The following is a 27952-nucleotide window of genomic DNA, read 5'->3' on the forward strand; positions in this document are numbered from 1 at the left end:
GACAAACTCAGGTGACACGCGCGTAGCTGGTCTGCAGGCCACACGTCAAGCACCAAGTCTCTGGCAGACTTTTGGCTAATGCCTGTTGGTGATGCTCTTTGTTTCAAAAAAGGAAAAAGGATTTAAATTTTGTTAAATGCTTCATTCGTCTGCAATATGAAAATAGCAGTAAGAAGTGAACATAGATTTAAGGCAGTTTCTGTGAATAATTGAAGATGTGGGATGTCTTTTTCATTTCTGATTTGTCTCTCTGATCTAGAGTAATGGGCTTAAGCTTATCCATTTTAATAGATACCAGACTGAACGAGATTATATGTGAATAGCTTCTACTTCTGGCTTCACTAGACTTGGGCTCAAAAGCAAAAGCCTTTATAACCCATTTCTAGTCATTTGAGTTATCCAGTCTTTTTCTAACTTTTGCTCTTATTGAAGACATCTAGCTTTGAGGAGCACCGATAGAATTTTCCCGGTAAACTCAAATTCTGGGCGTATCACATTTCAGGGTCAAGAATTGTGCATATACTTACTGTAAACCCTATCAAATCTTTCCTTCCCCCTTTTTTTTTTTGATGGAATTCAGACAAGATCAGGTGTGTTCCAGGCGGTATGGCCTTAGACCCCTTTATTAATGGAAATCAAAAGCAGTACATTAAGAATTACCAACAAGCAATGAATCTGAGTCCCAGCGCTTTAATGGCAACCAAGAACCCCAGGTTCCTTATTGCAGAGTACATTGTGGATTCCCACTTGCTTCCTCAAATTGAGACCGCATTACAGATTGTCTCCGAGATTATGTGACTTCAGACTCTGCCAATATTAAAGTATCCAAATGGCTCTGTTTTCTGGTTCTTTTGATAGAAACAGTTCAGTTGCTTCTTTCCTGTGAAATGTACCAGAGTTGCTTGGTGTGAGTCTAGCTGGCCCACACTTGTTTTCTGTTGCCTCTCTCCCCAGTAAATGTCCTTCCATAACACGATAAGTAAGAGCTGTGTCGTGTTCCAGCATATGATTAGTTAGCCAGTCCCCTGCTGTTGATATTTTCAAATGTTTTATGTCAAGGACATTGCTGAGACCGGATTTATAAACAGATGTTTGCACTAGCTTTTTATTATTACCTTAGAATAAGTTATTACCGGTGAAATTGCTGGGTGAGAAGATCAAAGGTGTGTGTTCTTTGTAGTCTGTCTTGCCCTTTCTCAACTACCATGGCGGTTTAACAGACTTTAATGATTACGTGGTTTCCTTTGCAAAATATTTTCTCCGAATAGCAACACTTATGCCGGTTTCTGAAGTGCATGAATATATAAAAGATTTATATAATGTTTGGAAACTAATTAACCTGAGGAGATAGTAAACAGTAGGCATTACAAAGAGCAGCGTTCATCAGCTTGACTTACCAGCACATACTGCTTAGTTCTGCTATGGTCTCGTCACGTTTGAGACATTGGGTTGTACAAACGATACGTAAAGCAACTCACACATGAATTCTGACTGAGGATGAATGGCTTTTTCCCAAAGCAATAATTTGTCTTTTAATTTTCTCCTCTCATGCAGAGAATTTTACTTGGTATGTATGTATGTATACTTTCAGTCAAGACAACCAAAAAGAATGTAAGAACAGGAAATCTGCTTAACTGTTTCTATTAGTTTAGGGAATGCTTGGACTAACGAATCTTGACAGTCCGTTAATTTCTGTTAAATAAATTAAATTATATTTCAAAACTAGCTTTTTATCATATTTTAAAAGCATAATAATATAAATGATAATATTTTATTTTTTTAAGTTTTTATATATTTACTTGAGAGAGAGAGACAGCATGAGTGAGGGAGGGACAGAGAAAGAAGGAGAGAAAGAGAATCCCAAGCAGGCTCTGAGTTGCCAGTGCAGAGCCCAGTGCAGAGCCCAGTGCAGGGCTGGAACTCACAAAACCGCAAGATCGTGACCTGAGCCGAAACCAAGAGTTGGACGCTCAACCGACTGAGCCACCCAGGTGCCCCTAAATGATTACATTTTAAAAGTGGCTGAATTATATGAGCCCATGTATCATAGAAGCAATTTATAAATATAGAACCCCTTTTGGTATGACTTATTAAATAAATTAAGTGGCTGTACAAGTATTTTACAGATTTAAATAGTTTTATAAAAGAAAATAAATCTTTCACAAGGCAAGATACTTAGCACATGAAATAGCAATTTTATGGTTTTTAAACATTCATTTTTAAGAGTGCATGCAACAAAAACCCTGCAGTTACATACCACTATAAGGGTTGAAAATATCTTAATATCTGTAATTGTATATTACAAGTTAACTATGTACCTTTAAAAGCTTACAACATTGCCATTAATATATTCATTTATTTATATTAAAGTTCTTTTTTCGTTAGAACTAAAGGTAATTTAGAAACATTTATGCAACATGATAAGGAAAAGAAAGTGAATGAGGAACTCAGTACTGGGAGCAAATGAGACCAGAAATGAGGACAGGTGCATCATCAAGTCCTATATTCTTATTACAGGGAGGCCACAGTGTGGCTCTTAGTTTTTAGGCATCCTCAGGATTAGATTACATGACTGACAGTGTCCATGAGATAAACTAATGGCTCACCAACAACTCCTAATTTGTCCTGATACCTAAGAGGAAATTCCTTCATGGTTCCCCAAAGAAGGCTCCATGGGATCTAATACTCATGGTCTTTAGTAGCAGCTAGTTTCATAGGCTGTCTTTGTCAGAAGCTGATGGTGTCATCCCAGGGGGTGACAATTTTAAGGGAAATCAGAGTGATTCAATCTTATGTTTTGTTGCAGTAGAGGCTGAAGTTCCAAGTGAAAGGATGTGTTGTTTCTGTTAAAGCAATCCTTCATATACACTCTTCTTGAAGCCTAATGCTTTGGTAATATGGAGTGGCAGTAAGTTCACGGTTAAACTTCCTGGAAAATAACTGGAATGTGCTTATTCTGTGTCCCCATGCAAGTACGGATTGGTGTGCTTCCTTAGCCAAGCCAGCGTGCTTGTGGAGGTTGAAGAGAATAACACCGACACTCCCTTTAATGGATGGAAAGTCTTTTTTTTTTTTTTAACGTTTATTTATTTTTGAGACAGAGAGAGACAGAGCATGAACGGGGCAGGGTCAGAGAGAGAGGGAGACACAGAATCTGAAACAGGCTCCAGGCTCTGAGCTGTCAGCACAGAGCCCATTGCGGGGCTCGAACTCACGGACCGTGAGATCACGACCTGAGCCGAAGTCGGACGCTTGACCGACTGAGCCACCCAGGCGCCCTTGAACGGATGGAAACTCTTCATGAGGCAGGCCCAGGAGGTACCCCCAGGAAGGATCTACATTCATTTCCAGCAATTTGCTACATAGAAATTATTTGAACAATCAAGTTGTACAGCATAGATTGTGACTGTATAGTTTTAGCCTGAAATGTTTAAAAGAAAAAACGAAACAAGTGTGACCAAATGCTTATCCCTGCCTAAAAAAGAACACCCGCATTCAAACGAAGCAATACAAAAACGCTCAGTAAATAACCTAGAGAACATTTGTCCTTGAATCATATTTTTTTTTTCTAGTGTGCTCTCCAAGATGACCTGACTACAAAATGTACCTCCAGGTATTAGTATGAATTAACTTGTTACATGGGGAATCAACAAAACCTCCAAAATGAGTAAGAACTGTATTGCACATATCCACACCCACAGAGCGATAAAGTAGTCAGGTCCTCAGCCTGTGGGTTCCCATGAATCCTCTCCAAAGAGCTGCAAAATGGTACTGAGAGCCTGGCATTCTGTTTGTGTTGCCATTTTGTTATTTGTACAAGTCCCAGGTTCCACTTCATCACCTGCTAGAGAAGTGGTCACAACTCTTCCCTGTGCAGTAGAAATATTTGAGATTCTCCAGTGTAAATTTTGGTCGGGACCCTGTCTGTATTGCCTAGGCTGCTTCTTCACCCCTTTAGAAATTCAATTTGTGGGGGCGCCTGGGTGGCTCAGTCGGTTAAGCATCCGACTTCGGCTCAGGTCATGAACTCATGGTTTGTGGGTTCGAGCCCCACGTCAGGCTCTGTGCTGACAGCTCGGAGCCTGCAGCCTGCTTCGGATTCTGTGTCTCCCTCTCTCTCTGCCCCTCCTCTGCTCATGTTCTGTCTCTCTCTCTGTCTCTCAAAAATAAATACATGTTAAAAAAAATTAAAAGAAAATAAATTCAATTTGTTTGGTATATTTCTATGTTGTACCTACATTTCAAAATATACTTATTTCATAAATCATGGTATGTAGTTTTTGGATACTAAAAAACTAAAATTTCTAGAGAAGATTCAAACTAACTCAAACCTCATATATTAAGTTCCTCCCTGTGTGAAACGTACCGAAAGCTCTGAGGGGTATTAAGATGAAAAAGACACAGTCCCCATTTCCAACGGTTGTGTTCTCTCTCAGAGGAGACATTTATAATTGAGTTTTTGTGTGCTCAGTAAATACTAACCAAACACCTAGTGTGTTCTAGACTGTTCTTGGCATTCAGGATTTAGCAGGGAACAAGACTGCCCTGATCAGTACTTTTTTCCTTTTTTTTTAAAATTCAAGCCCAACTAACATACAGTGTTATATTAGTTTCAGGTGTATGGTATAAGGATTCAACAATTCCATACATTTCTCAGTGCCCATCAAGATAAATGTACTCTTAATCTCATTATCTATTTATCCCATCCCCCTACCCACTTCCGCTCTGGTCACCACTCGTTCTCTATATTTAAGAGTCTGGCTTTTTGTTTCTCTCTCTCTCTCTCTCTCTCTCTCTCTCTTTATTAATTTGATTTGTTTCTTGAATTCCACATGTGAATGAAAGCATATGGTATTTGTCTTTCTCTGACTTATTTCACTTAGCATTATACTCTCTAGGTCGATCCATGCTGTCCCAAAATGGCAAGATTTCATTCGTTTTTCTGGCTGCAAAATATCATTGTGTGTGTATGTGTGTATATATCCTACGTCTTCCCTAACCGTTCATCTATCAATGGATGGATAGCTTAAGTTGTTTTCCTATCTTGGCTATTGTATATAATGCTGCAATAAACATAGGGGTGCATATATATTTTCAAATTAGTGTTTTTGTTTCTTTGGATAAATGTCCAGTAGTGGAATTATTGGATTATATGGCATTTCTGTTTTTAATTTTTTGAGGAGTCTCCATACTGTTTTCCACAGCGGCTGCACCAATTTGCATTCCCACCAACAACGTATGAGGGCTTCTTTGTCGAATTGTATACATTCTTATTTTTTTAATTTATTTTTAATTTTTTTTAGTTTTATTTTTTTATTTTTTAAAATTTACATCCAAATTAGTTGGCATATACTGCAACAATGATTTCAGGAGTAGATTCCTTAGTGCCCCTTACCCATGGGTCCCATCCCCCCTCCCACAACCCTTCCCGTAACCCTCAGTTTGTTCTCCATATTTATGAGTCTCTTCTGTTTTGTCCCCCTCCCTGTTTTTATATTCTTTCTTTTTTTCCCTTCCCTTGTCTGTTTTGTCTCTTAAAGTTCTCATATGAGTGAAGTCATATGATTTTATGTATTTGGGGAATTAACCCCTTATCAGATGTGTCATCTTCTCCCATTCAGTAGGTAGCCTTTTCATTTTGTTGGTGTCCTTCACTGTGTAAAAGCTTTCTATTTGATGTAGGGTCAATAGTTTGTTTTTGTTTCTCTTGTCTTAGGAGACATATCTAGAAAACTGTTGCTGTGACAATATCAGAGAAATTACTGCCTGTGTTCTCTTCTGTGATTTTTTATGGTTTCAGGTATCACGTGTAGGTCTTTACTACATTTTGAGTTTATTTTTGAATATGGTATTAGTTCCATTCTTTTACATGTAGCCGTTCAGTTTTCTAAATACCATTTATTGAAGAGACTGTCTTTTTTGCATTGTATGTTCTTGCCTCCTTTTGTCATAGATGAATTGACTGTGTAAGCATACATTTATTTCTTGGCTCTCTATTCTGTTCCATTGCTCTGTGGCTGTTTTTGTGCCAGTACCATACTGTTTTGATTAGTGCTGTTTTCTAGAGCATCTTGAAATCTGGGATTCTGACACCTCCATCTTTCTTCGTCTTCATCAAATTGCTTTGGCTATTTGGAATCTTTTGTGGTTCCATACAGATTGTAGTATTTGTTCTGGTTCTGTGAAAAGCGCTATAGGTATTTTGATGGGGATTGCACTGAATATATAGATTGCTTTGGGTAGTATGGACATTTTAACAATATTAAATTAATTAATAAAGTTAATTCTGATCCACGAGTATGGAATGTCTTTCATTTGTTTGCGTCATCTTGAATTTCTTTCACTGATGTTGTATAGTTTTCAGAGTATAGGTCTTTCACTTCCTTGGTTAAATTTATTCCTAGGTATTTTATTCTTTCTGGTACAATTGTAAATGGAATTATTTCCCTAATTTCTCTTTCTGCTACTTCGTTATTAGTGTATAGAAAGGCTACCAATTTCTGGGTATTAACTTTGTATCCTGCAACTTTACTGAATTCATATATTACTTCTAGTAGTTTTTTTGTTGAGTCTTTAGGATTTTGTATGTATAATATCATGTCATCTGCAAATAGTACTGATCAATACCCTCACAGAGAGATAGCCAACATAATTTCAGTTTATGACACAAGGTCCATTGCTAAGTACCCTTTGTAGCACAGAGAGTTATTAATTCTAGCTGGGAATTGGGGAATGCTTCATGGAAAGACTCTTCTTCTGGAGGCTTCGAGTTTCACTGACCAGAGAAATAAGAGGGAAAACATGCTAGAAGGAATAGCATGAACAAGTTATGGTGAAATAAAAACACATTCCAAATCCGGGAAGAGCGAATAAATGTATTGATAAGCTTCTCCACTCTACTGTGTTTGATGGGCATGTTGATTATCACAGAGTATAGACAGGACTCAATGCAAGTTGTAAAGAAAGGTTCACTGTTAAGGCAAGTAGGTACGTCTTCTGTTATATCCTGGGTCCACAGACAAATTTTGTGTTTCTCTTTCAGTAGCCTTTTTCACGTCTGAATAGTTTCTAAAGCATAAATTGTATGAAGTGATAGGCTAAAAGAATACCTCAGGGCAAAATTGAGAAGCACCTTGAATTACCATACCCTATACACTTGAACTTAGTGGGGAGCCATTGAGGTGATTGAGTCGGAAAAAACTACCTTGCTGGCCTCCCTTGCCCCTTGCTAAACTAGTTTAAGGCAGTAGTTGTGAAGGATGGAAGGAAGTTCACAGAACCTAAAAGATCCTGTGAAGATCCTTGTGCTCCCAGAGCACTTTGCGTTGTGTCTCCAGTAGAGCTTTGGTCACCTCGTGAGGGTTTTCACAGTGGCATGCTGGGTCAGCTCGCACCAGCTCACAAGATCCCCTTGTTAGCACCACTTGCCATCTTCACGTTCTGTCATGGCAGGAGTATTTACACCACGGAAATGAGCAAACAATACAAATCAGTTTATGGTTTATGTTTTGGTTTTGGACAGCTCTTTGTTAAACAATTCCTAGAACGTCGCTAGCTGTTTATTTACTTGACGTCTTGTAAGACTGTGACTTCTTAGAATAGAAATGTTCAGTTAAACTTTATTTCCTTACCTCTGGCCCCAGTACCTCACATATTATAGGTATTGAATAAATGGAGGGGGAAATTAACAAATGAGATTAGCAAATTAGGTAATGACTAACTGGTTGTGTGGAATGAATGAAATTGTTAGAAATAGTTTGAAATTCGCTAGCCTGAACACTTGGGAAGGTAGTGATACCACCAGGAATGAAGGAAGATTTTTTTTTAATACGTTTAAAAATTTTATTAATTTTTATTTATTTTAGAGAGAGAGAGAGAAAGCATGAACAGGGGAGGTGCAGAGAGAGAGACACACACAGAATTCAAAGCAGGCTCCAGGCTCTGAGCTGTCAGCACAGAGCCCGATGCGGGGCTCGAACCCATGAACCACAAGATCATGACCTGAGCCGAAGTCGGACTCTCAACCGACTGAGCCACCCAGGCGCCCCTGTGAAGGAGAGATTTTGAACTGGCACCTGAGCGTGCAGGGTGTAGTGGAAGATAATTACTTGGGAACATGTGCTGGAGGTGCTAGAAGACCAGAATTGGACGTGCCAGCATTCATTCTAATTAACTGTTGAATGACAGTTTTGAAATTACTTTTTCTTTGGTTTTCTAAAATACTCAACTATGCGGACTAAAGTTCAAAGTTATTTGTTAAGAGAAAAAAAAGCTGCTTGACCATCTGACTCTTTTTTTTTTTTAATGTTTATTTATATTTGAGAGAGAGAGAGCGAGAGCACAAGTGGGTGAGGGGCAGAGAGAGAGATGGAGACACAGAATCCCAAGCAGGCTCCAGGCTCTGAGCTGTCAGCACAGAGCCTGACATGGGGCTGGAACCCACGAACCATGAGGTCATGACCTGAGTCAAAGAAGTCAGCCACTCAACCAGCTGAGCCATCCAGGTGCCCGAGCCTCTGACTCTTGATTTCAACTCTGGTAATGATCTCGTGGTTTGTGAGATTGACCCCCACGTGGTGGCCTGTGCTGAGGGTGGAGCCTGATTGGGATTCTTTCTCCCCCTCTCTCTGCCCCTCCTCTGCTACCCTGCTCTTTTGGCTCTCTCTCTCTCTTTCTTCCTCTTTGTCTTTCTCATTCTCTTTCTGTTTCCCTTTCCCTTTCTCTTTCTCTTTCTTCCTCTCTGTCTCTCTTCAAAATAAATTTAAAAAAAAGAAAGAAAGAAAGAAAAAGAATTGTTTTATTCCAGCAATAGAAGAGAAAGTCAGATTTCTATAAGGCATTCCGAGCATTGCTTTGGCAGAGAAAAGGAGAGATCAGATAGTCTGGAAGAGAATGAGGAAATGGAATTATTTTTTTCTATGTAAATTTTGTATTCTAAGAGGATAGTTTACGAATCTGCTACGGAGAAAGTGAATTTCAGGGGATTAAAGTTACCTCTTAGAATATAAATCCCAAAGAAAAGTTTTTCTTTTCAAAAAAGCTGTTAACCATTTGGGACACTTGGGTGACTCAGTCGGTTAAGCGTCCGACTTCAGCTCAGGTCATGATCTCACAGTTTGTGGGTTCGAGCCCTGCGTCGGGCTCTGTGTTGACAGCTCAGAGGCTGGACCCTACTTCGGATTCTGTGTCTCCCTCTCTTTCTTCCTTCCCCCACTTGCACTCTGTCTCTCTGTCTGTCTCTCTCCCCACCCCCTCAAAAATAAAGAAACATTAAAAACAAATTTGTATAAAAAAAAAAAGCTGTTACTGTTAAAGACTAAAGATGAGAAAAAATCTAAAATTACCTTTTTACAATAAAGACTTGGGGAAAGAATACAAGATACTTCTGAGAGCAACAACACTAATCTGAATTATCTAAGTAAAGGGGCATTCTGATTTATCAGGTATTCTCATTCATAGAAAAATTCAATGTATTTTGTGCACAAATGAGTACTTGTGGAAAAAAAGCAATCCGGAAAATAATGATGACATTGTAACTATGGTGAACAGTTTATTATTTGCTTTCTAAACGAGGCTCTTGCGTCAAGATCCTATGTAAGAACATGATTTATTCCATTCTAGAGCAATAGCAGTAATAGAGAAGTTCAAATAAGCTGAAAGATGATTAACTATAATGTGAGCTCTAATGTTTAGGGTGAGTTGGTCCTTTGGTACATTGTGGATATTCACCAGAAGATAAAGTAGCCCTTCCGGAAATTTAGGTGTGTCTTAATATACCGACTGGAAATTCACTTGTGAGCATGCTTCTACGCCTAATGCCACTCTGGCGGATGGCTCCGATCTCATATTCACCTTGTGGTGTCCTGTATCTGTGATGAAACAGCAGTGTCATCCTCAATCACGGTCACGGAAGAAGTCACTCACAGAGCTGTGGGATTAGTGCTGAGAGTTCTTGATTCCATTCTGAGACAGGTGTGGCCTAGTTTGAGCAAATCTGATCTACAAACCCATCAGTTCGCAAAACAGATAAATTAAGGAGTGGTGACTTTCATTTCAAAAGGATTTGCTGCAGGGTTCCTTACAACAGGCGTATCTAAAGCGTGTAATATACCCAAAAGCCCACTGGATTATTAGTAACCAAGAGGTCTAGTTTCTCTACTGGCTAATTAACCAGATTAATAAAGTGTATATATTTGAACATGTAGTCATTTCCTTCATTTATTCACTCCTGCACTAAATCATTACTACTGTTAACTCAGTGAATCTTTCATGAGCGTTCTCTGTGTGTTGGATATACAACCATCGTAGTCCTTGTCCTTAAGGCATTTATAGATGCAAGAGTGAAACAGATGTGGAAACAAATCACTAGAGTCAGTTTTTGATGGTGGAGGCAACTGGCCTGTTGGGAGACCACTGTGGTCTAAACAAGGTGAGAGAGTGAATTGTAGGGGTAGGCCCATGGCAACTTTGAAGGGAATCGTAAGCAGGCCTTGGGCAGCTTAGGAAATTAAGAGTCTGCCCAAAGTGGTTGATCTTTGTATACAGTCTTTCTTCGGTGCTGGACAGGAAGTCTAAGACTATCCGTAGAACCAGGTTATCCACACCTATAAAAGGTGAAAATGGTCTGCATTATCAACGCAACAGGGGATTGTGAGGTGCATATGAAATGTTATGTCTTTTTAAAAATGAAAGTACAATGTAAGTGATTCATTGTTAGCTGTAATTTTAGGAGTTTATTTATAATATTATGAAGGTGATGACTGTATCTACTGTTGGGTGCCTCCAACTTGGCCAGACACTTTTAGACATTTGAGGGGCGTTATCATTCAGCTGAGTCCAGGGCGCTGAACCTCGGCCTTTAAAACACCAAGATATTTCCACTAACTGCTGAAATTTATGTTGCTAGTCTAATATATGACATATATAATATGTGAAATTTTATAAACTTTCCTGTTTTATAATTTGAAACACACCTATACTAAGATGAGTTTGTTAGACCACTGGAACTATTGATTTCAAGGTCACCGTACCTGCATCTAAGCCAGAAGTTGCTGCTGCTACCTCCACTGCTGCCACCTGCACTGACTGTCACGGAATCTGGTGACTTAGGCACTCAGTCTGGCCACCACAACTGCCTCCAGACCCTTGTGTGTCCCACCCGAACTTGCAGTGGCAACACCAGCAGGTAGATGGCCTGTGTTCAGTTCTGCCTTCCAGATCTCATTGGTAGGACATAATTTACATGAAGGACTCTAGCCAAGAGGGCGCCTAGAGAATGTAGTTTTTTATATTTCTAGCCTCCATCTAGAAGGAGGATAGAGTGAAGGGTTGAGAGAGCCAGGCTATAGAATCTGCCCGATCTTATTTATGTTGCTTATTCTGAACCATTTGTAAGGTCCATGAACTTCTTGTGAAGAGGGAGAAAAACTTCGGAGCCAGAATATTCAAAGAGAAAGTTTGTGTTTTCACGCCTGAGCTAGGAAAGGGCCTGGTGGCTTTGAAAACTGGAAGAGGTGGAAGTGACTAGATTACTTCAAGTGCAGGTGGAGAAGTAAGCAGGAATCCGATCATGTAGGCTTTTCTAAAGCGTGTTAGAATTTTAGGTTTTCTCTTAAGAGAAGCATCTCAGGTAGGGAAATGGTATAATTCAATTTGCATTGTATAGCCTCACTGTGATTGCTTTGTGTAGCATATATGTAGGATCTAGGAGACTGCATAAACCAGGAAGAGTGAAATCTAAGAAATCGATAGTCTAGGCAAGAGAATATGGTGGCAGAGTGGAGGAACAAAGAAATAGACTGATGTGGACTATATTTCAGCATTTTATTGACAGGACTTTGTAATAAATTGGGTGATACAGGTGTCAAGAATGGGTCCCAGCTATTTCATTGTTTTGTCCCTTTAGGGGAGTTTCCAGGTATTGAGCTCTAAGTTTTTTTAGGAGAGTCAAAGAAGATTGTGTCACAATTCTCTATTTTATCAGGATGGGGTAGACTGTGGGGAGCGCTTCTTTTTGGGGGAGAGATTGAGGATGCCTTTCAAGTTTCTCAGTAGTAATGTGACTCCACTTCAAAGGTTACGTCTCTTAAATGCAGCATTTAGGAAAGCCAGAATATAGGAAAATATTTACCAGAAAGTTATGTCGTTTTCCTCTCTACTAACGTGTATATGTTCACAGACGTGATGTAAATGTGTCCATGTGGATTTTGCTAAAATATGAAGTAATTTACCTAAAAGTGACTAAGAGATTTGCCCAACTATTTGAAAAGAGAACAAAGGGATCATCATTTTTTATTTAGAAATAGCACGTGTATCAGCCAGTGCCTATTGTTGGTAAGGTAGCAAACAGCTCAGTAAGAGGCTGTGATGAGTATGGCATGTGGTCTGTTGAAGCCTAGTGCAAAAGACAAGACTGAATTGTCTAAATGTTTTATCTGAAGTCCGTTTAATTATCACCCTCTTCAGGTCCTATAAATTTCGATTACATCTAATTTCTGCCTAATGAAAAGTGAGATGTAAAGCCTTTCATGGGTTCCCAAGCCACATGTTTTAATGATTCCTCATATTTAAGCAAATCACGTGGTCTCCAAAGCTAATGAGATGAGTGTATTTACTGTGAATTCTCTGACGGCTCACTCAGTGAGACTAATACATAAGTAGTTAAATTTAATTTTGCAGTTACTCTTTTTGAGTCCTGTGCATAGGTTCTAGAAGGATCCTAGATTTGCAAAAAGTAGCCTTTGGATCTCCTCTCTGGTTCCTTCTCCTACTTCTAAGTCCTCCAATGTTCCATTATCATGTTTTAGTTGTGAATTAGTCTCGTATTGCTCATGTCCCAGGAATATAAAACTGTAAAGTTAATAACAAGTTTCATGCAAATGGAAAAGCATTTGAGGGTCAGATTTGGTGGGGTGTTTTTGAAGTACCAGAGGAGTCAAGGAGAGAACTAAGCATGCACTTTTTAACATGATAGGACTTGTTGGCTAAAAGCACGAATATTTTCTGCTTTCAATATGGTGGCTGCTTCATTGGTCTTTGAAAGTTCTATTACCCTATTGTCTATGAAATGAGGGCAATGTATAATTTTCTGTTTTGCTTCTCAGCTATTTGAGGTTTGCCAAGACCTATGCTCCTTCCTCTTTTAATGTGCATCCATTTGTCTATATCATTGCTAACATGGTTACCCTATAGTTTATAGAAGACTTTTTTCTTTTACTTAGAATTTTTTCAAAATTAGACCAATGACCAGGTGTGCTTTTCCACCATGTGCCACTCATTATATGAATATATTCCATAGCTGATCATTAAGTTGTCGTTCTCAAAGGCTCTATAATCAGTAAATTGCACAAATCTCTTCCCAGTTCACCTCTTAAGTGGAAGGTCATTTTCACTCTTGCATATCTCTGTCATATTGTAGAGAACAGAAACAGTGTTGCTTTCTGTGGGAGCAGTTTTTCTTTGTCCAGACTTATTTTATGAGTCTGACTTATAATTCAATAAACAATAATATTTACAATGCACACAATAAAAGAATAATTACATAAATCTTCTCTCATTTGTTTTCAGTATTTAGCTAGTCACCATTCCACTTAGTGCATTGTTTCCATGTCTTAGATTTAGAGGTCATTCCTTAAGCCAGAATTCTTCTGGCACTGCCCCTCTGCCCCCGCCCCCTCCCCCGCAGGATTACCAGAGCGGAATTTTTAGTCCTTATGGGGAGCCTTGTAATAACCAAGCATTTGACTTGATGGAGCTCAGCAGGCCAGGTTGTGGTGGCAGACAGATCTGCCAGGAGTTTGGTAGAGTTTGAAAGACTGCCGACCTTCTAAATGCGAGTAAATATGGGGCTTTCAAGAGTCTCATTTGCTCAGCATAACCCATCACTTACTAAAACTGCAGTAACTTTAAACAGTTATTTAGGATATGTAAATTGCGTGTTGGTACCTCTTGTTGCTTTTATGTATCTGATATTCATTTCCGCTTCTTCAGACGGGGGCTTGGTGGGCTGGTTTTCACCGTAGTGTACGAGGAATGGGACAGCATGAATCTGTTAGGAACGAGTAGGGAAAATCTGCCAGGAAGTAGAGGGGGATAAGGATCTGTGGAGGATTCTTCTGGGCTTTCACTTTCAGTATTTCAGTATTTTTTACTTCTACAGACATATATGAAATTTTATAGTAATCAAAACTAAAATCAAGGTGTCAATACTTTTTCAAAAACAGATCAAATGAAAGCCTCAATTTTAGTGAAAAGTGAAAGCAAACTATGAAGAAAATACGTGTTCTACAGCTTTATGCTTCGTCATTATCATTTACTGGCACAATATATTGTACCAGTAAAAAGACTTTCTGTGGTTTATTTATAGATTATTGTCTAATCTAAGTTCTTAGATCTTAAGATCTAAGATTATTGTCTAATCTAAGTTCTTATTACTTGATTATTTAAACTTTTACCTTTCTTCCAAAATTATCATTAAAAATCTTGAGAGATGTTATATATTTATTAAAAGGTGCTTGAATATTTGGTTGGACTGGCTTTGACGCATATCCAAGTATCCCTCGTTTCTGTCTCTTTAGGAAGTGTCTCCTCCCATTTCCTTTCAATTCTGAAGTCCTACTAATAAAACCAATGGCCATTATCTATTGACTGTGACAGACGCTTTTCGAAACACGGGTAGTTCTTCCTTCCGTTCTCACCGCAACCCTGTAGTTAAGTCCCATTTCTTTCCCTGTTTTACAAATGAGAACTTTGAAGCAGGCGCAGAGAGGTTGAGTAACACGGCAGGGTCACACAACTAGTGAGTGACAAAGGCAAAATTCAAATCCAGAGTCATCCCCCACAGCTGTTGCCCTCTGTTACTTCTCCATCCCGGCTCCCTGGATAGAGATGTTGTCATTTTATGTCAGTCAACAGGTATTTAGCAAGCATTTACTGGGTGTTTATAAATAAGACACGGAATATGGAGGAAGTGTTATATCGTGTTAAATGTTGAGAGTCTAATGGGAACTTACTAAAAATAGGCACACACAAAAAAACATAAAATGCAAGTCAGAGGGCTCGTACTAGGACCATTAAGTTCCTCTTGAAATGGTGGGAAAGGGAAGATCACTCTGGGAGGAATTCAAGTTAGTTTTGTAGAGGAAAAGGTGCTGGTGGGACCGAAGCTTTCAGGGAAGGTGTGAGCGAGGCCTCAAAGGTAGGTTTAGGCAGAATGTCGAGGACCTTGAATGCCGCACTAAAGGGGCTTGGGCATTAGGCCATTACAGGTGAGTAGCATGATAATATTTGCATTTTAGATACAAAATGAGAGCAGCATGAACAGCGAATTGAAGGTGGCTTAATGGGCTTGGGGAAATAGCGACTGTCTGCAGGATGAGTGGGCATTAACGTGGCAGCTAATCCCCTGCTCTTCCCGGCCTCAGGAATGGTTGGAGATAGATTGTATTTCGCGTCGTTTTGTCTTATCTTTTATTCTGAAGAGTAACTCTCCAGCAGTGCTGGCAACAAGAAAGAATGCCTATCATTAGCAGACCATTCACCTTGAAAGGTAAAAAGCAGACAGGTTTGGACGGGGAAGGACAGCCGCACTCCACAGCATGCAGGAGAGGACTGCCCAGAGAAGACAGGGGCTCTGGCTGTGCTGCCCGTCAGACACCGTGGCCTCCGTGTCAGGAGGGGCGGGAGGCCACGGGCAGGGTGATGGGCGGGGAGGCTGCGTGGCGAGCCGCTCACCTGGGCAGAAGGCAGGTGATGCTTTTGGCCGCAGCCCAGGGCAGTGAATCTGGAGCTTTAGCTAGAGGCAGAGTAGTGGATGGGCAGCTAGTATCACACCGAGGACAAATGGGAAGCCCCGCTTCTGTAGGGACAGCAGCCTGTCGGCATGCCTCTGGCGTCCATGACAGGTAAACAGAAATTTCCAAACAGGAAGACGGAGAGCCCGGGATTGCAAGTCATTCGAGGTTAACCGGTGCCGTAAGGAAGACACCAGATGCAACCCACAGAGCCAGTGCCTAAGGAAACCAAAGTAACAGGCCTAACAAGGACTCTTTACATAAGAGGAGGCAGTATCCTCAGAAGGACCTAAGGAATATTGGATCTATAAAAAAATAATCATAGATAGTGAAAGCCTTAAACACAATTTTTGAAATTGAAAAAAATAGCAAGTCAGTAGGGTGACACCATGGACCCAGTTTAAAAACAAATTAGTCAGGTGACAGATCAAACAGAGGAATTCCCCCAGAATATAGTACAAAAAGACAGATGGAAGGTATACAAGAAGAGAGAGAGGGAGGATTGAACCAGAAGTCTCAACATTTATTGCATAGAAATAGCCAAAGGAAAGAAGAGATGAAATGGAGGAGAGAAAACAGTAGAAGAAATAGAAGCTGATGTACTGAATTGGACTGTGGACCATGGAGCAGAATGACGGGTAAACGACCATTGCCTAGATAAAGAGAATGCAAAACCTTCCAGAAAGGAGAAGAAACTCATTACCTAAAAAGGATGGTAATCAGATTGCAATTGTGTGCAGCACTGTATTTGTCATAGATGCCGTGTCTACACCATGCGTCGTGTGTGTGTGTGTGTGTGTGTGTGTGTGTGTGTGTGTTTGTACGCATGTAAGTAGTAGATACTACAGAGGGCTGCTCATATCCGCCCCCCACCCCGCAGCTTCCGGACTGAAGTGCCCATTCCCCAGCTGTGTGTTGGCTGCTGACAGTAATTCCATAATTATTTCCCATATTGCCCTCTGCTGAAGAAAGTCACCTTGCCCAAGGTCATAGCCCCTTCCCTGGAGTGGCCTGTATCCAGTGGCGTGTCAGTTTGGAGAGATCAAGGCCTCACCTGTTTGCTACGATTCAGGTTGACTCTGAAGGGTCATCGCAGCTCCGGGGCTCACTGTGGGGTTATCTAAGGCTGCCGGTGTTACTCATTGAAGTTCAACTTCTCCCTCTTCCCACTCCCGTGTTCCTCACTTGCCCACAAGTGTGGATGCTGAGGCCACCTCCCAACAGACTTCCTGCATGCACACCTCGGAGTTGGTTTCCTCAGAGTTGGTTTTGCCACAGAATGCAACCTGTGCAGTATTCTCTTCAGCCACCCTTGGGACATTGACGAAAATTGACTACGTATCAGGGTGCAAAGAAAATCCCAACGAATTCCTTCAAAGGAAAACCAAAAAGACCACATTCTCTCACCACAGTACAATGTCATTAACAACCGTCCCCCCAACCACCAACACACATGCGCCTCCCCCCCCACACACCTCTTCAGAATTCAGGTGCTGTGCATACAGCAGTCACTTATATGAAAGTAATATTTTAATGAAAATGGTGTGTACCAACTAAAGTAGGTACAGAACAAGTTCTTACGAAACAGTTTACTCAATTGGAGTCCTTTCCAAGTGTTTCTTCCTAAACAAAATTATAAAAAAAGGAAAATAAGTAGTGACCTTCACAGTTTCACAAAGTACATCTTGTTTCACAGAATGGCAGCTTACCACCGCATGAGCAGAGTAGATGTCCAATGTCGGGTGCTGACGTGCCAGGAAAATTACGGGGGACAGAATGAATGTAATGAATTTGAAATGAAACATAAAGCTATCCTTATTTTCTAGTTTATCAAAATGTTTTTCTTAAATGCAGTACATTGGTAACTGACATTTGATACAACCTTGGAAGGAAGACTTAAGTAATTAAATAAACTCAAACCTTTAAAATGTGCTCAAGTGAGATGGACTCAGATGTGAATACTGCCCAGCATGTTTGCATCCTAAGCTACAGCCGCCATCGCCCTTGGTGACTTCCATCTCCATAGAGGTGGTCCGTTGAGTGCTTTGGTCTTTCAGTCTGTGACCCTCCTTTCTTTAGTATTCTTGCCTTCCTTGTGACCTTAGCCATGGTGACACCTTAAAACTGGTCACTATAAATCACTGTGACCCCATTGGAGAAGGTCATTGGAAAGACATGACCGTCAGTCGACCCAGTCGATCAGAGGCCCCCCACCCCCATTCCCTGTCCTTGGAATGTGGGTTCTGCTTGCCTTGCTCCCCACCAGTGGCTGCTCCAAGGATGCAGCCTTAAGCTAATGATACGGAGTTGAGGACACCCGCACAGTATATGTGACTCAACCCAATTAAGGTTAAGATGTGGCTGGCAGGTACAGGGATCCCTTCATCTTGCCGCCACCCAAGTTCCTCTTGCTTATTAAAACTGCCGCTACTGACCTCTTTCTTCAGTTTCTCCCTGCCCTCTCAGTACCGGGGCCAGTTTCAGATTACACCCGGCAAATCCCAAGAGGGTTGTGAACGAACACACCCTCTCCGCTCACTTCCAGTAATTTCGAGTATCTCATCTCTTAACTTTCCAGCTCACTTCTTCTCACGCTGATTTTAATAATCCTCCCACCAGGAGCTCCAATCCATGGATCTACCTTCTCGTTGTCTCTCACCCCTCCAACCCCAGGCCCTCACTTTCTTACTCAGTGTAATGTGTGTTGTCCAATATTATTATCATCACTACCTTGAATATACCTTCAACCCCCCTCACTCCTCTCTTGTTTTGCTGTTTTCTTTTGGCAAAGCCCCGCCCTTCGTTAAATTCAGCTTTCGACCAGATGCTGAGTGTGGCTGGAGAAGAACACAGCTATCCTGAAAGATCTCCCTCTGCGTTCATGACTGCTCACCTAACCTCACTAACAAAGGGCCTGACGGGGTTCCTCAGTGCTGCTCGGCAGTCACATCATACTTTCCCGGTTCATTCACTTTCTTGCTCTTAAAATGTATTCCAAACCTTCTTTTCTCTCCTGACATCCCCAAACCTCCTCCCCGGCCTTCCCCTCAGCTGATGACAGTCTTGCTGCCCTTTCCACCGCACAATAGAATCAGTCAAAAGAAAACTTCTGGAGGGAACTTTAGAAATGTTCCATAGTTTGTTTAGGGGGGTGATTACCGAGTTTATCCATTCGACAAAATTCATGGGGCAGTTACGCTTAAAACCAATACGTGTTGGGGTGCCTGGGTGCCTCAGTCAGTTAGGCAACTGACTCTTGATTTCGGCTCAGGTCATGATCTTACGGTTCATGGCACGGAGCCCCATGTGGGGCACTGCACAGAGCCTGCTTGAGATTCTCTCTCCCCCTCTCTCTGCCCCTCCCCCACTCACTATCACGTACCCGCCCCTCCCCCACTCACTATCACCTACGTGTACATGCATGCACGCTCTCTCAAATAAAGAAACTTAAACCGACACGTGTTATCTGTGTAAATTATGTCTCAATAAAAATTAAAAATAACTTCAGTAGGTTCCCACCGCTGCACAGAACCACTTACCTGCATCAGGCTCTGTATTTGGTCTTGTTGCTCAGGCTGGATGCTGCTTGGCCTGGATAAGGCCAGCTCCCCTGCTCCTGCGCTCGATTCCGTTACTCCAGCATTTCCTGCTTCTCCTTCCTGCTTCGTCTCCCCCTGCTTCCGTTTGTTGGGTTGTTCGTATCAGCGTGTAAATGTGCTATTTGTTATTTTTTAATTAATTAATTTTTTCATTTACATCCAAGTTAGTTAGCATGTAGTACAACAATAATTTCAGAAGTAGACTCCTTAGTGCCCTTGACCCATTTAGCCCATCCCCCCTCCCACAACCCCTCCAGTAACCCTCTGTTCTCTATACTTAAGAGACTTTATGTTTTGTCCCCCCTCCCCGTTTTTGCATTATTTTTGCTTCCCTTCCCTCATGTTCATCTGCTTTGTATCTTAAGTTCCTCATATGAGTGAAGTCCTATGATATTTGTCTTTCTCTGACTAATTTCACTTTGCATAATACCCTCTAGTTCCATCCACATAGTTGCAAATGGCAAGATTTCATTCTTTTTGATTGCCGAGTAGTACCCCAGTGTGTGTGTGTGTGTGTGTGTGTGTGTGCGTGTGTGTGTGTGCGCGCGCATACACACACACACGCACACACACACACACACACACCACATCTTCTTTATCCATTCATCCATCGATGGACATTTGGGCTCTTTCCATACTTTGGCTATTGTTGATAGTGCTGCTATAAACATTGGGGTGCATGTGCCCCTTTGAAACAGCACACCTGTATCCCTTGGATAAATGCCTAGTAGTGCAATTGCTGGGTCATAGGGTAGTTCTATTTTTAATTTTTGAGGAACCTCCATACAGTTTTCCAGAGTGGCTGTACCAGCTTGCATTCCCACCAGCAGTTCAAAAGAGATCCTCTTTCTCTGCATCCTCGCCAACATCTGTTGTTGCCTGAGTTGTTGATGTTAGCCATTCTGACAGGTGTGAGGTGGTATCTCATTTAAACGTGCTGTTATTTCTCCCAATTTAAAATTCACCCTCTCCCCCAGAAAAACCTCTCTTCATACCACTTTTTTCCATTTACTGCTCCATTTCTCTTCTCCCCTTTTAGCAAAATTCCTCAGAATACTTGCCTATATTCACTTTTCCCAGCTCTACTCCCCTTTTCTCTGGAAACCACATTAATCAGTGTTTTGCTCATCTGCAGGCCTCTGGAACCACTCCTGTCAAGGATATCCATGACTCCATATTGATAGATCTAGTGTTCAGTCCTGAGTCTTTACTCTGCTTGACTTCTCAGCAACATTGGGCACTGTTGAGGACTCTCTGTCCTTGACATTTTTCTTCACTGCCTTCTAGGAGAGGACCCGTCTGTAACTCGCCTTACCTGCTGGTTGTTTCTTCTCCATCTCCTTTGCTCATCTCTCCTTGTCTCCTTGGTTTTCCAATGATATGGTGCCCCGATGTGTCATCTCACTGCCTTCACAATCTTACCCAACTGATACCTTTAAATGTCTTAACAATGCCGTGGACCCCCAAATTGTCATTTGCAGTTTAAAAGACTCCTCTGAAAAGTACACTCATACCCAACCATGTATTTGAAAACTTTATTTGGATATCTAATAGGCAGTCCAAACTTAATGCATTCAAAACCAAACTACGGAGGATTTTCCCTACCAGTTGAAGATTTACTATAAAGCTATAATAATTAAGACAGTATAATGTAGATACATGAATAGACAAAACGTCCAATGGAACCAAACAGCAAACTAATAAATAGACTCATACCTACACGGAAATCATATATAACAGAGCCATCACTGGAGATTGGTAAGGAAAGAGGAAAACTATTCAATATATGGTGCCGGGGTAATTAAATGCCCATAAGGGAAAAATGGAAATGGATGTCCCCCTCAGATTATAGCCAAAGTCAACTCTAGGTGGATCAAGAATTTTATTTGGAAGGCAAAATCTAAAGATTTTGAGGACAATAGAGAAGAGTATCCTTATGTTCCTGGAGCAGGGAATAATTCCTTCAGAAACAGCACAAATCATAAATGAAAAGATTGATAAATTTAATTTCATTAAAATTTAGTATTTCTGTTCATCAACAAAAGACATACTAAAGAAAACCCAAAGACAAGCTTCATCCTGGAAAAAGATACATGCATCGTAAAAAGTGACAAAAAAAATAGAAGTCAGAATATATTAAGAATCATAATCAAAAAGAACAAGAAAAGCCTAGTAGAAAAATGGAGAAAAGACAAGAATAAGCATTTTACAAAAGTGGATGTATATGAAAGGACACTAAACTTCTCTAGTAATTACAGAAATGTGAACTGTAAGAATACAATGAGACACCATTTAACACCCACCAGTATGGCAAAATTAAAGAGTCAGCCAGTATGAAATGTTGGATTTTATGTGGATAACGGGAATTATTATGCATTGATGGTTGAGGGCAAATTATTACAACCACTTAAGAAAATGGTTTGACAGTACCTAGTATAATTGAATATGCATGTGCAGACAAAACTCTTGTACGTATACACTACTATGTACAAGAATGCTTGTAGCAGAATTTGTGTGTGTGTGTGTGTGTGTGTGTGTGTGTGTGTGTATGCCAAAAGCAGGGAGTGGAGAAGGAAAGGGGGAAAGAGAAGAAATTAGTTCAATGTCCCTCAACAGGAAACGGAATAAAATATGCTCAGTCATACACTGGATTTATATAGTAATAAAAACAAATGAATTATGACTATAACAACATGGATAAATCTGAAAAACAGTGTTTTGAAAACTAAACAAGGGAATCTTTAAATAAAATTGAGAGTAACGGGCACCTCCAGGTAGACGTATGGATGGGATAGGTGGAGTCAGGATAAAGTCCCACCCAGGGGACATCAAAGTTATTGCTTTGTTTTAATTCACCTAAATAGTGGGTACACAGGTATTTGTTTCATTTATCAAAATTTTTCATATATATTAAATGCCATTTTTGTAAGTAGATGTCAGAATTAAAATTGAAGTTTTGGAAGTGCTTCACTTAGAATAAAAAAAAGACTAATAAGCAGGTCATGAATACTCCCACATCTTTCATTTTTTTTTAACCTCTTGTTTCTTTTACCCTCAAGTTGGAGTTATTTGTAACCATTTTCCCCCTCATATGAGCTAGTACTAAAGCTGATACAACCGTAACATTTTGAAAAATCTTTTGAAATCCATGCAAACTAATTCATTTTAAATCAAGTTGTTAGGGTACAAGTCTTTCACAGTAATGAACTAGGTTCATATTTTATGTGATTCCCATAATCTGTTAATAAAAAAGATGTGATTATTATTGCCCTCTCGACTTTACAACAGGCCACAGAAAAAGCCTAGTGAATGAACTGAAATTTTTCATCGCTCAAAGTTTCATGCATTCGTGCTGTTTCCAGGAAAAAATCAGTGCCATCAATGTATACGTGTATTTCGTAAACAAATAATTCAAGTGTTTCCTGTAGCTGGTGTTTTTCTTATTAACACTGTATGACTGACTTTAATCTTTATGTGAATATGTATTTAATAGGAAATTGCCCGGCATTTACGCCCTGGAACGCTCAGAGCAATCTTTGGTAAAACTAAGATCCAGAACGCTGTCCACTGTACTGATCTACCAGAGGATGGCCTATTAGAGGTAAGATAAAGAAAGGTAAACATCATATTTGTATTTCAAACTCGTAATTTCAGCAGTTCTGGCGTGTGTAAGAGACCTTTTAATATTCTTGGATTATATACTATTACTTGGCCATCTGATGACTTCAGACTGCAACTTTAAATGACCAAATTGTAAGATGCTGTGTGTAACTCAAAGAATTAACGTATTTTTGTGATTGGCATATATTATGTAGATGGCAATATTTTAATGTATATATTTAACAATAATTTTAAAAAACGAAAAGCTATGGGGCGCCTGGGTGGCTCAGTTAGTTAAGTGTCCGACTTTGGCTCAGGGCATGATCTCACGGTTCCTGGGTTTGAGCCCCGCATCGGGCTCTGTGCTGTCAGCACAGAGCTGGCTTCGGATCTTCTTCTGTCCCCCTCTCTCTCTGCCTCTCCAGCGCCAAAAATAGACAAACATTAAAATAAGAAAGAAAAGCTACAGGATTCATTAGATAATGTGAAATGTGTTTTAAAGTCAGGTAAAAATACCATTACCTTAAGTTTCTAGTCATAAAAACACGTAAGGAAATTAAGAAGTCAAATATGCAGTGCGATAATATTAAAAGTAATAGTTACCGTTTACTGACTATATGCTGGGTTCTATCTAGCATGATAGTTAAACACTTTGTATAAGTTAATTATTTTAATCTCCAAAGGAACTTTAATAGGTTATTACTATTATGTCCATTTTTTTTCAGTGAAATAAATTGAGACACAGAAGTTAAGTAGTAACATTCTTAAATCAAACCGCTCCTATAGGACAGAGCCATATGTTGACCTCTCATCTGTGTAATTAACATAAAATAGAAAACAATGAAAAATTATAAGAAAATATTAGTGAATATTAGTCTGGTTGGGTTTTTAAAAAGTCATTTCTACTGGGCTGATGGCTCTGAGCCTGGAGCCTGCTTCCGATTCTGTGTCTCCCTCTCTCTCTGCCCCTCCCCCATTCATGCTCTGTCTCTGTCCCAAAAATAAATAAAAAACGTTGAAAAAAAAAAAAAAAGGGGCGCCTGGGTGGCGCAGTCAGTTAAGCGTCCGACTTCAGCCAGGTCACGATCTCACGGTTCGTGAGTTCGAGCCCCGCATCAGGCTCTGGGCTGATGGCTCAGAGCCTGGAGCCTGTTTCCGATTCTGTGTCTCCCTCTCTCTCTGCCCCTCCCCCGTTCATGCTCTGTCTCTCTCTGTCCCAAAAATAAATAAAAAACGTTGAAAACAAAAATAAAAAAAGTCATTTCTAGGCCAACAGCAGATAAACTTTAAAAAAAAAATTGAAATTTCATTCTGCAGTTTTAACGCTTTTGTATGTCAAAAGGAACTGAAATGAAATGAAAAGACACATGATAAACCAAAGTGATGATAGCATCAATGACAGAAAACGATTGACACCCTCAAAACATATTTATTTTAGAGAGTATTATTTATGTTTTATGTCAAATTTATCAGTCTTTTTTTTTTTTTTTTTTTTGCCTCTCAAGTCATACAAAGAGAAAGTCTTCCCCCACATTTTGTTTTCATTTTCTAAATTGAAATGTTCAGTCCACCTGGAACTTGACGTATGTTGTCGGGTGCGGACTAGTCAGCTGTCACAACATCGTTAAATCCTTCCAAGCCTTCACTGTTACTTCTCATTTATTAAAAGCTTATACACATCTGTGCCTGTTTCTGAACTTTCTGTCTTTTTCAATTGGCCTGGGCCAACAAAGTACTGTTTTTATTATTGTACTTGATACTTTGAAAAAATTTTCTTGCTTTATTCTTTTAAGTTTATTCCTCCACAGGAACTTTACCCTACTCCCCCAGGATGTAAGCGGGACCTTGACTAACATTATGCTTATAAATTAATGTGGAAGTCACTTATCTATAATTGTGAGTCTCCAACTGTGTATGCCTCTTCTTGTATGCAAGCAATAGGGTGTTTTTTCATAGGGGTCTTGACGTGGCATATTAGATTTATTCTCATCCGTTTTTGTTTTTGTTGCTATCGAGAGTGACTTTGTTAACTCCATTAAGGTTTTTTGCTATAATCCAAGATGTTAATGTGATAAACATGTGATTACATGGTAATGTATTCTTATCTAAATTATGCACCCCGGTACGAAATTTTGACATACTTGTGAAATATAAAAATGTAACAAACTTCATTTTATAATTACCCAGGGTATGCCATGTTTATTTAAAATTTTCACCAACTTTATAAATAGTCCTTTTACCTTCTGAGAGTTTAGGACCCATAGACTAGGTTTGAGTACAGACTGTTCAGTGAAATTGAAATATTATTAAATTATGAAATGTATTATTTTATGAAATTTATGAAACTTATTTATTACAAAGCTATTTACTAAATGACTAAAATCTTTCTAACTTAACTGCTTGGGAGATTTCATTGTGTTAATAACAGTGTGGTTTAGAGAATTCATCAAAAACCAGAAGTTGTAGTTGCAGCAGCCTGGTGATTCATACTTGATGTAACCTTGGATAAGTCCCTTTTTCTTTCCATGTCTCACTTTTATCAGCAAAATGGAACAAAGACTGCTGACAGAACCAAGGGATGTTCTCCTAGTTAGGGATTAACCATTGCAGATTGTTACTTGGCTTTAAATGATAAAGTATTATAAAACACTTAGAAGTCAAAATTGTTATCTGTTCATAGCTCTCTAAAGCGAAATTCAGAGCAACATAAAGACAAGCTGTTGGATCAGGGGAGCCCTTTATACTCCTGCTCATTAAGAGAACACCCTTTAGATGTAGGTTGACCATAAAATGGATTGCCTAATCCAGGAACTTTCCGAAAGGCAGCTCCATTCAGACAAGATGCTAGGACAAAAGACATAAACTGGAACTGTCATTGGCACCCTGGGATTATGGGCTCCCTGTTTACGTGGGGAGCCAGGGAAATGGAAAAAAGTTACTTTTCCTTAATCTTTCCCTCAGATGATATTTCCTGAGCTGAGTTTATTTATTGTCATATGTGTAGATTTTAGAAGGTATGGTTTCAATTCATATTTTATTACCATCTATTTTATGGACTTATTTTTGTAGCCAATGATTACAGCACGTATTACTTGCTGGCATTGTAATGGGATTTCAGAGTCAAATAAGACATTTCTCTTGTCCTTATTGAGCTCACAGTAAGTTTTAAGGTCAGGGATCTTTTTTTTTTTTTTTTAGTGTTTATTTATTTTGAGAGAGAGAGAGCAAGCTGGGGAGGGACAGAGAGAGGGAGACACAGAATCTGAAGCAGGCTCCAGACTCTGAGCTGTCAGCCCAGAGCCCGACACGGGGATCAAACCCATGAACGGTGAGATCATGACCTGAGCCGAAACCAAGAGTCAGACACTTAACCGACTGAGCCACGCACGCGCCCGTAGAAGTCTTAACATGAATATAGCAATCGGATTTATTCGGAGGCTCTGAACTGTGACATAGCCATTTTTGTGGTTATAGGAATAAATGACAGTATCTCTGGTATGAGACATCTTATAAGGCTGTTTCACTGGTAATGTTCTGGATACTTCATTGGTAGTAACTCTAAAGATCTTAAATTTGAGCTGTAAAGAAAGCATTAATGGCAAAGTGTATAGCAAAACTAGTTGAAAGAAATTCTTTAATTAAAGAATTAAAGAAATATTAGTTTTTTACTAAGGGCAAAGGATTCGGAAAGGTGAGGCTTCAGCAAGACAGGTACCCTCATATTGCTGAGGACAGCTACATGGCAACAGGTATTGCAAGCCACGGAGTTTTTCCGATGGGTTCCAGAATTCTACTTCTTAGAATCTAACCGGGGGGGTGGGGGGGGCAGGACTACAAAATAGAAACTTCCCTGCACAGATGTTCATTGAAGGAGTATTTGGGGCAATTGAAATCGGAAATAATGTGCGTGTCCAAAGGTCCTTCCTCTGAGAAGGCTTTCCTGATCCTCCCTGCCTGTATCAAAGGTCCTTCCGTGTTTTCATAGGGTTTTGCTTCCCTCTCACATAGCAGCATAGCCCACAGCTGACACAGCCCTGCACCCTGCACTCCGCACTCATTTCATCGTGCTAGGTTTCCTCATTCCATAAATGAAGATAATAGCAGTGCCCGCCCTATCAGGTAGCATGGTGCCTTGCACAGAGTAATTGCTCAACAAATGATAGCAATTATATTGTTGTTAACCACAGCACATTGTCTGTTCGCTTACATATATTTCCCCAGAAGACTGAATACTCATAGGGAAGAGAATCTGTCTTGCCTAGCACGTAAATGCTCCTCCATGAATCATTTTTGAAGAAAAAGAGGGAAGGATTTGGTGAAATAAATAATGGTTCATGCACTCCGTGCAGAAGTATGTAACCTTTTTTTTTTTTCCAAATGATGATGATGATGATGATGATGAACTACAGCAACAGATTCCAGCCTTGGTTGCACATCTGGATCACCTAGGCCATTTTGAAAATACTGATGCCCAGACCTACCCTTAGAGATTCTAATTATTTTTCTTTTGAACAATTTCAGACTTCAAAAAAGTTGCAAGTACAGCGCAAAACAATTTTTTTTCATGAACATTTGGGATTAAGTTGCCAGCATAATGTCCTGTATCTGAATACTTTAGTGTGTGTTTTTAACATAAAGGGGCATTTCCTACATCCAAGTCAGGAAATTAACATCGATATGTTGCTACTGTTTAATCTTTAAATCCCATTCAGGTCTCTCCCATTGTCTCAGTGATGTGTTTTAATAGCAAAAGCATCCGGGTCAGAGTCACCCATTGTGTTTGGTTCTCTGCTTAGTTTCTTTCAATGTGGAACTTGCCTCAGACTTTCTTGCCTGTTGACTTTCGTGACCTTGACACTTTTGGCAATAACAAGCAGAGATTCTAATATAATTGGTCCGTTTACTCCTTTGCTCATCGGAAACCTTTCTAGATGGTTTCTGTGTACACTTCTAATGAGACTC

At 40.0% G+C, this 27952-nt stretch overlaps 1 protein-coding gene across 2 annotated transcripts in view; it reads left to right on the top strand.

Moving 5' to 3' along the window:
- Window positions 1-27952, top strand: part of NME7 (NME/NM23 family member 7) — a 266054-nt gene that overhangs the window by 186741 nt on the left and 51361 nt on the right. Inside the window, exon 11 of one of the 2 annotated variants that reach the window (XM_047077044.1) lies at window positions 22884-22991. In XM_047077044.1, the coding sequence (XP_046933000.1) occupies window positions 22884-22991 (108 nt within the window). Of the gene's footprint in view, window positions 1-22883; window positions 23001-27952 lie in introns of those variants that run through there. The other variant, XM_047077045.1, reaches the window with a different exon arrangement.

The sequence above is a fragment of the Lynx rufus genome, unplaced genomic scaffold (genome assembly GCF_022079265.1).
Source record: "Lynx rufus isolate CCGP_SWC_20201006 ecotype Redwood Valley unplaced genomic scaffold, mLynRuf1.p SCAF_15, whole genome shotgun sequence".
NCBI classification, from domain to species: Eukaryota; Metazoa; Chordata; class Mammalia; order Carnivora; family Felidae; genus Lynx; species Lynx rufus.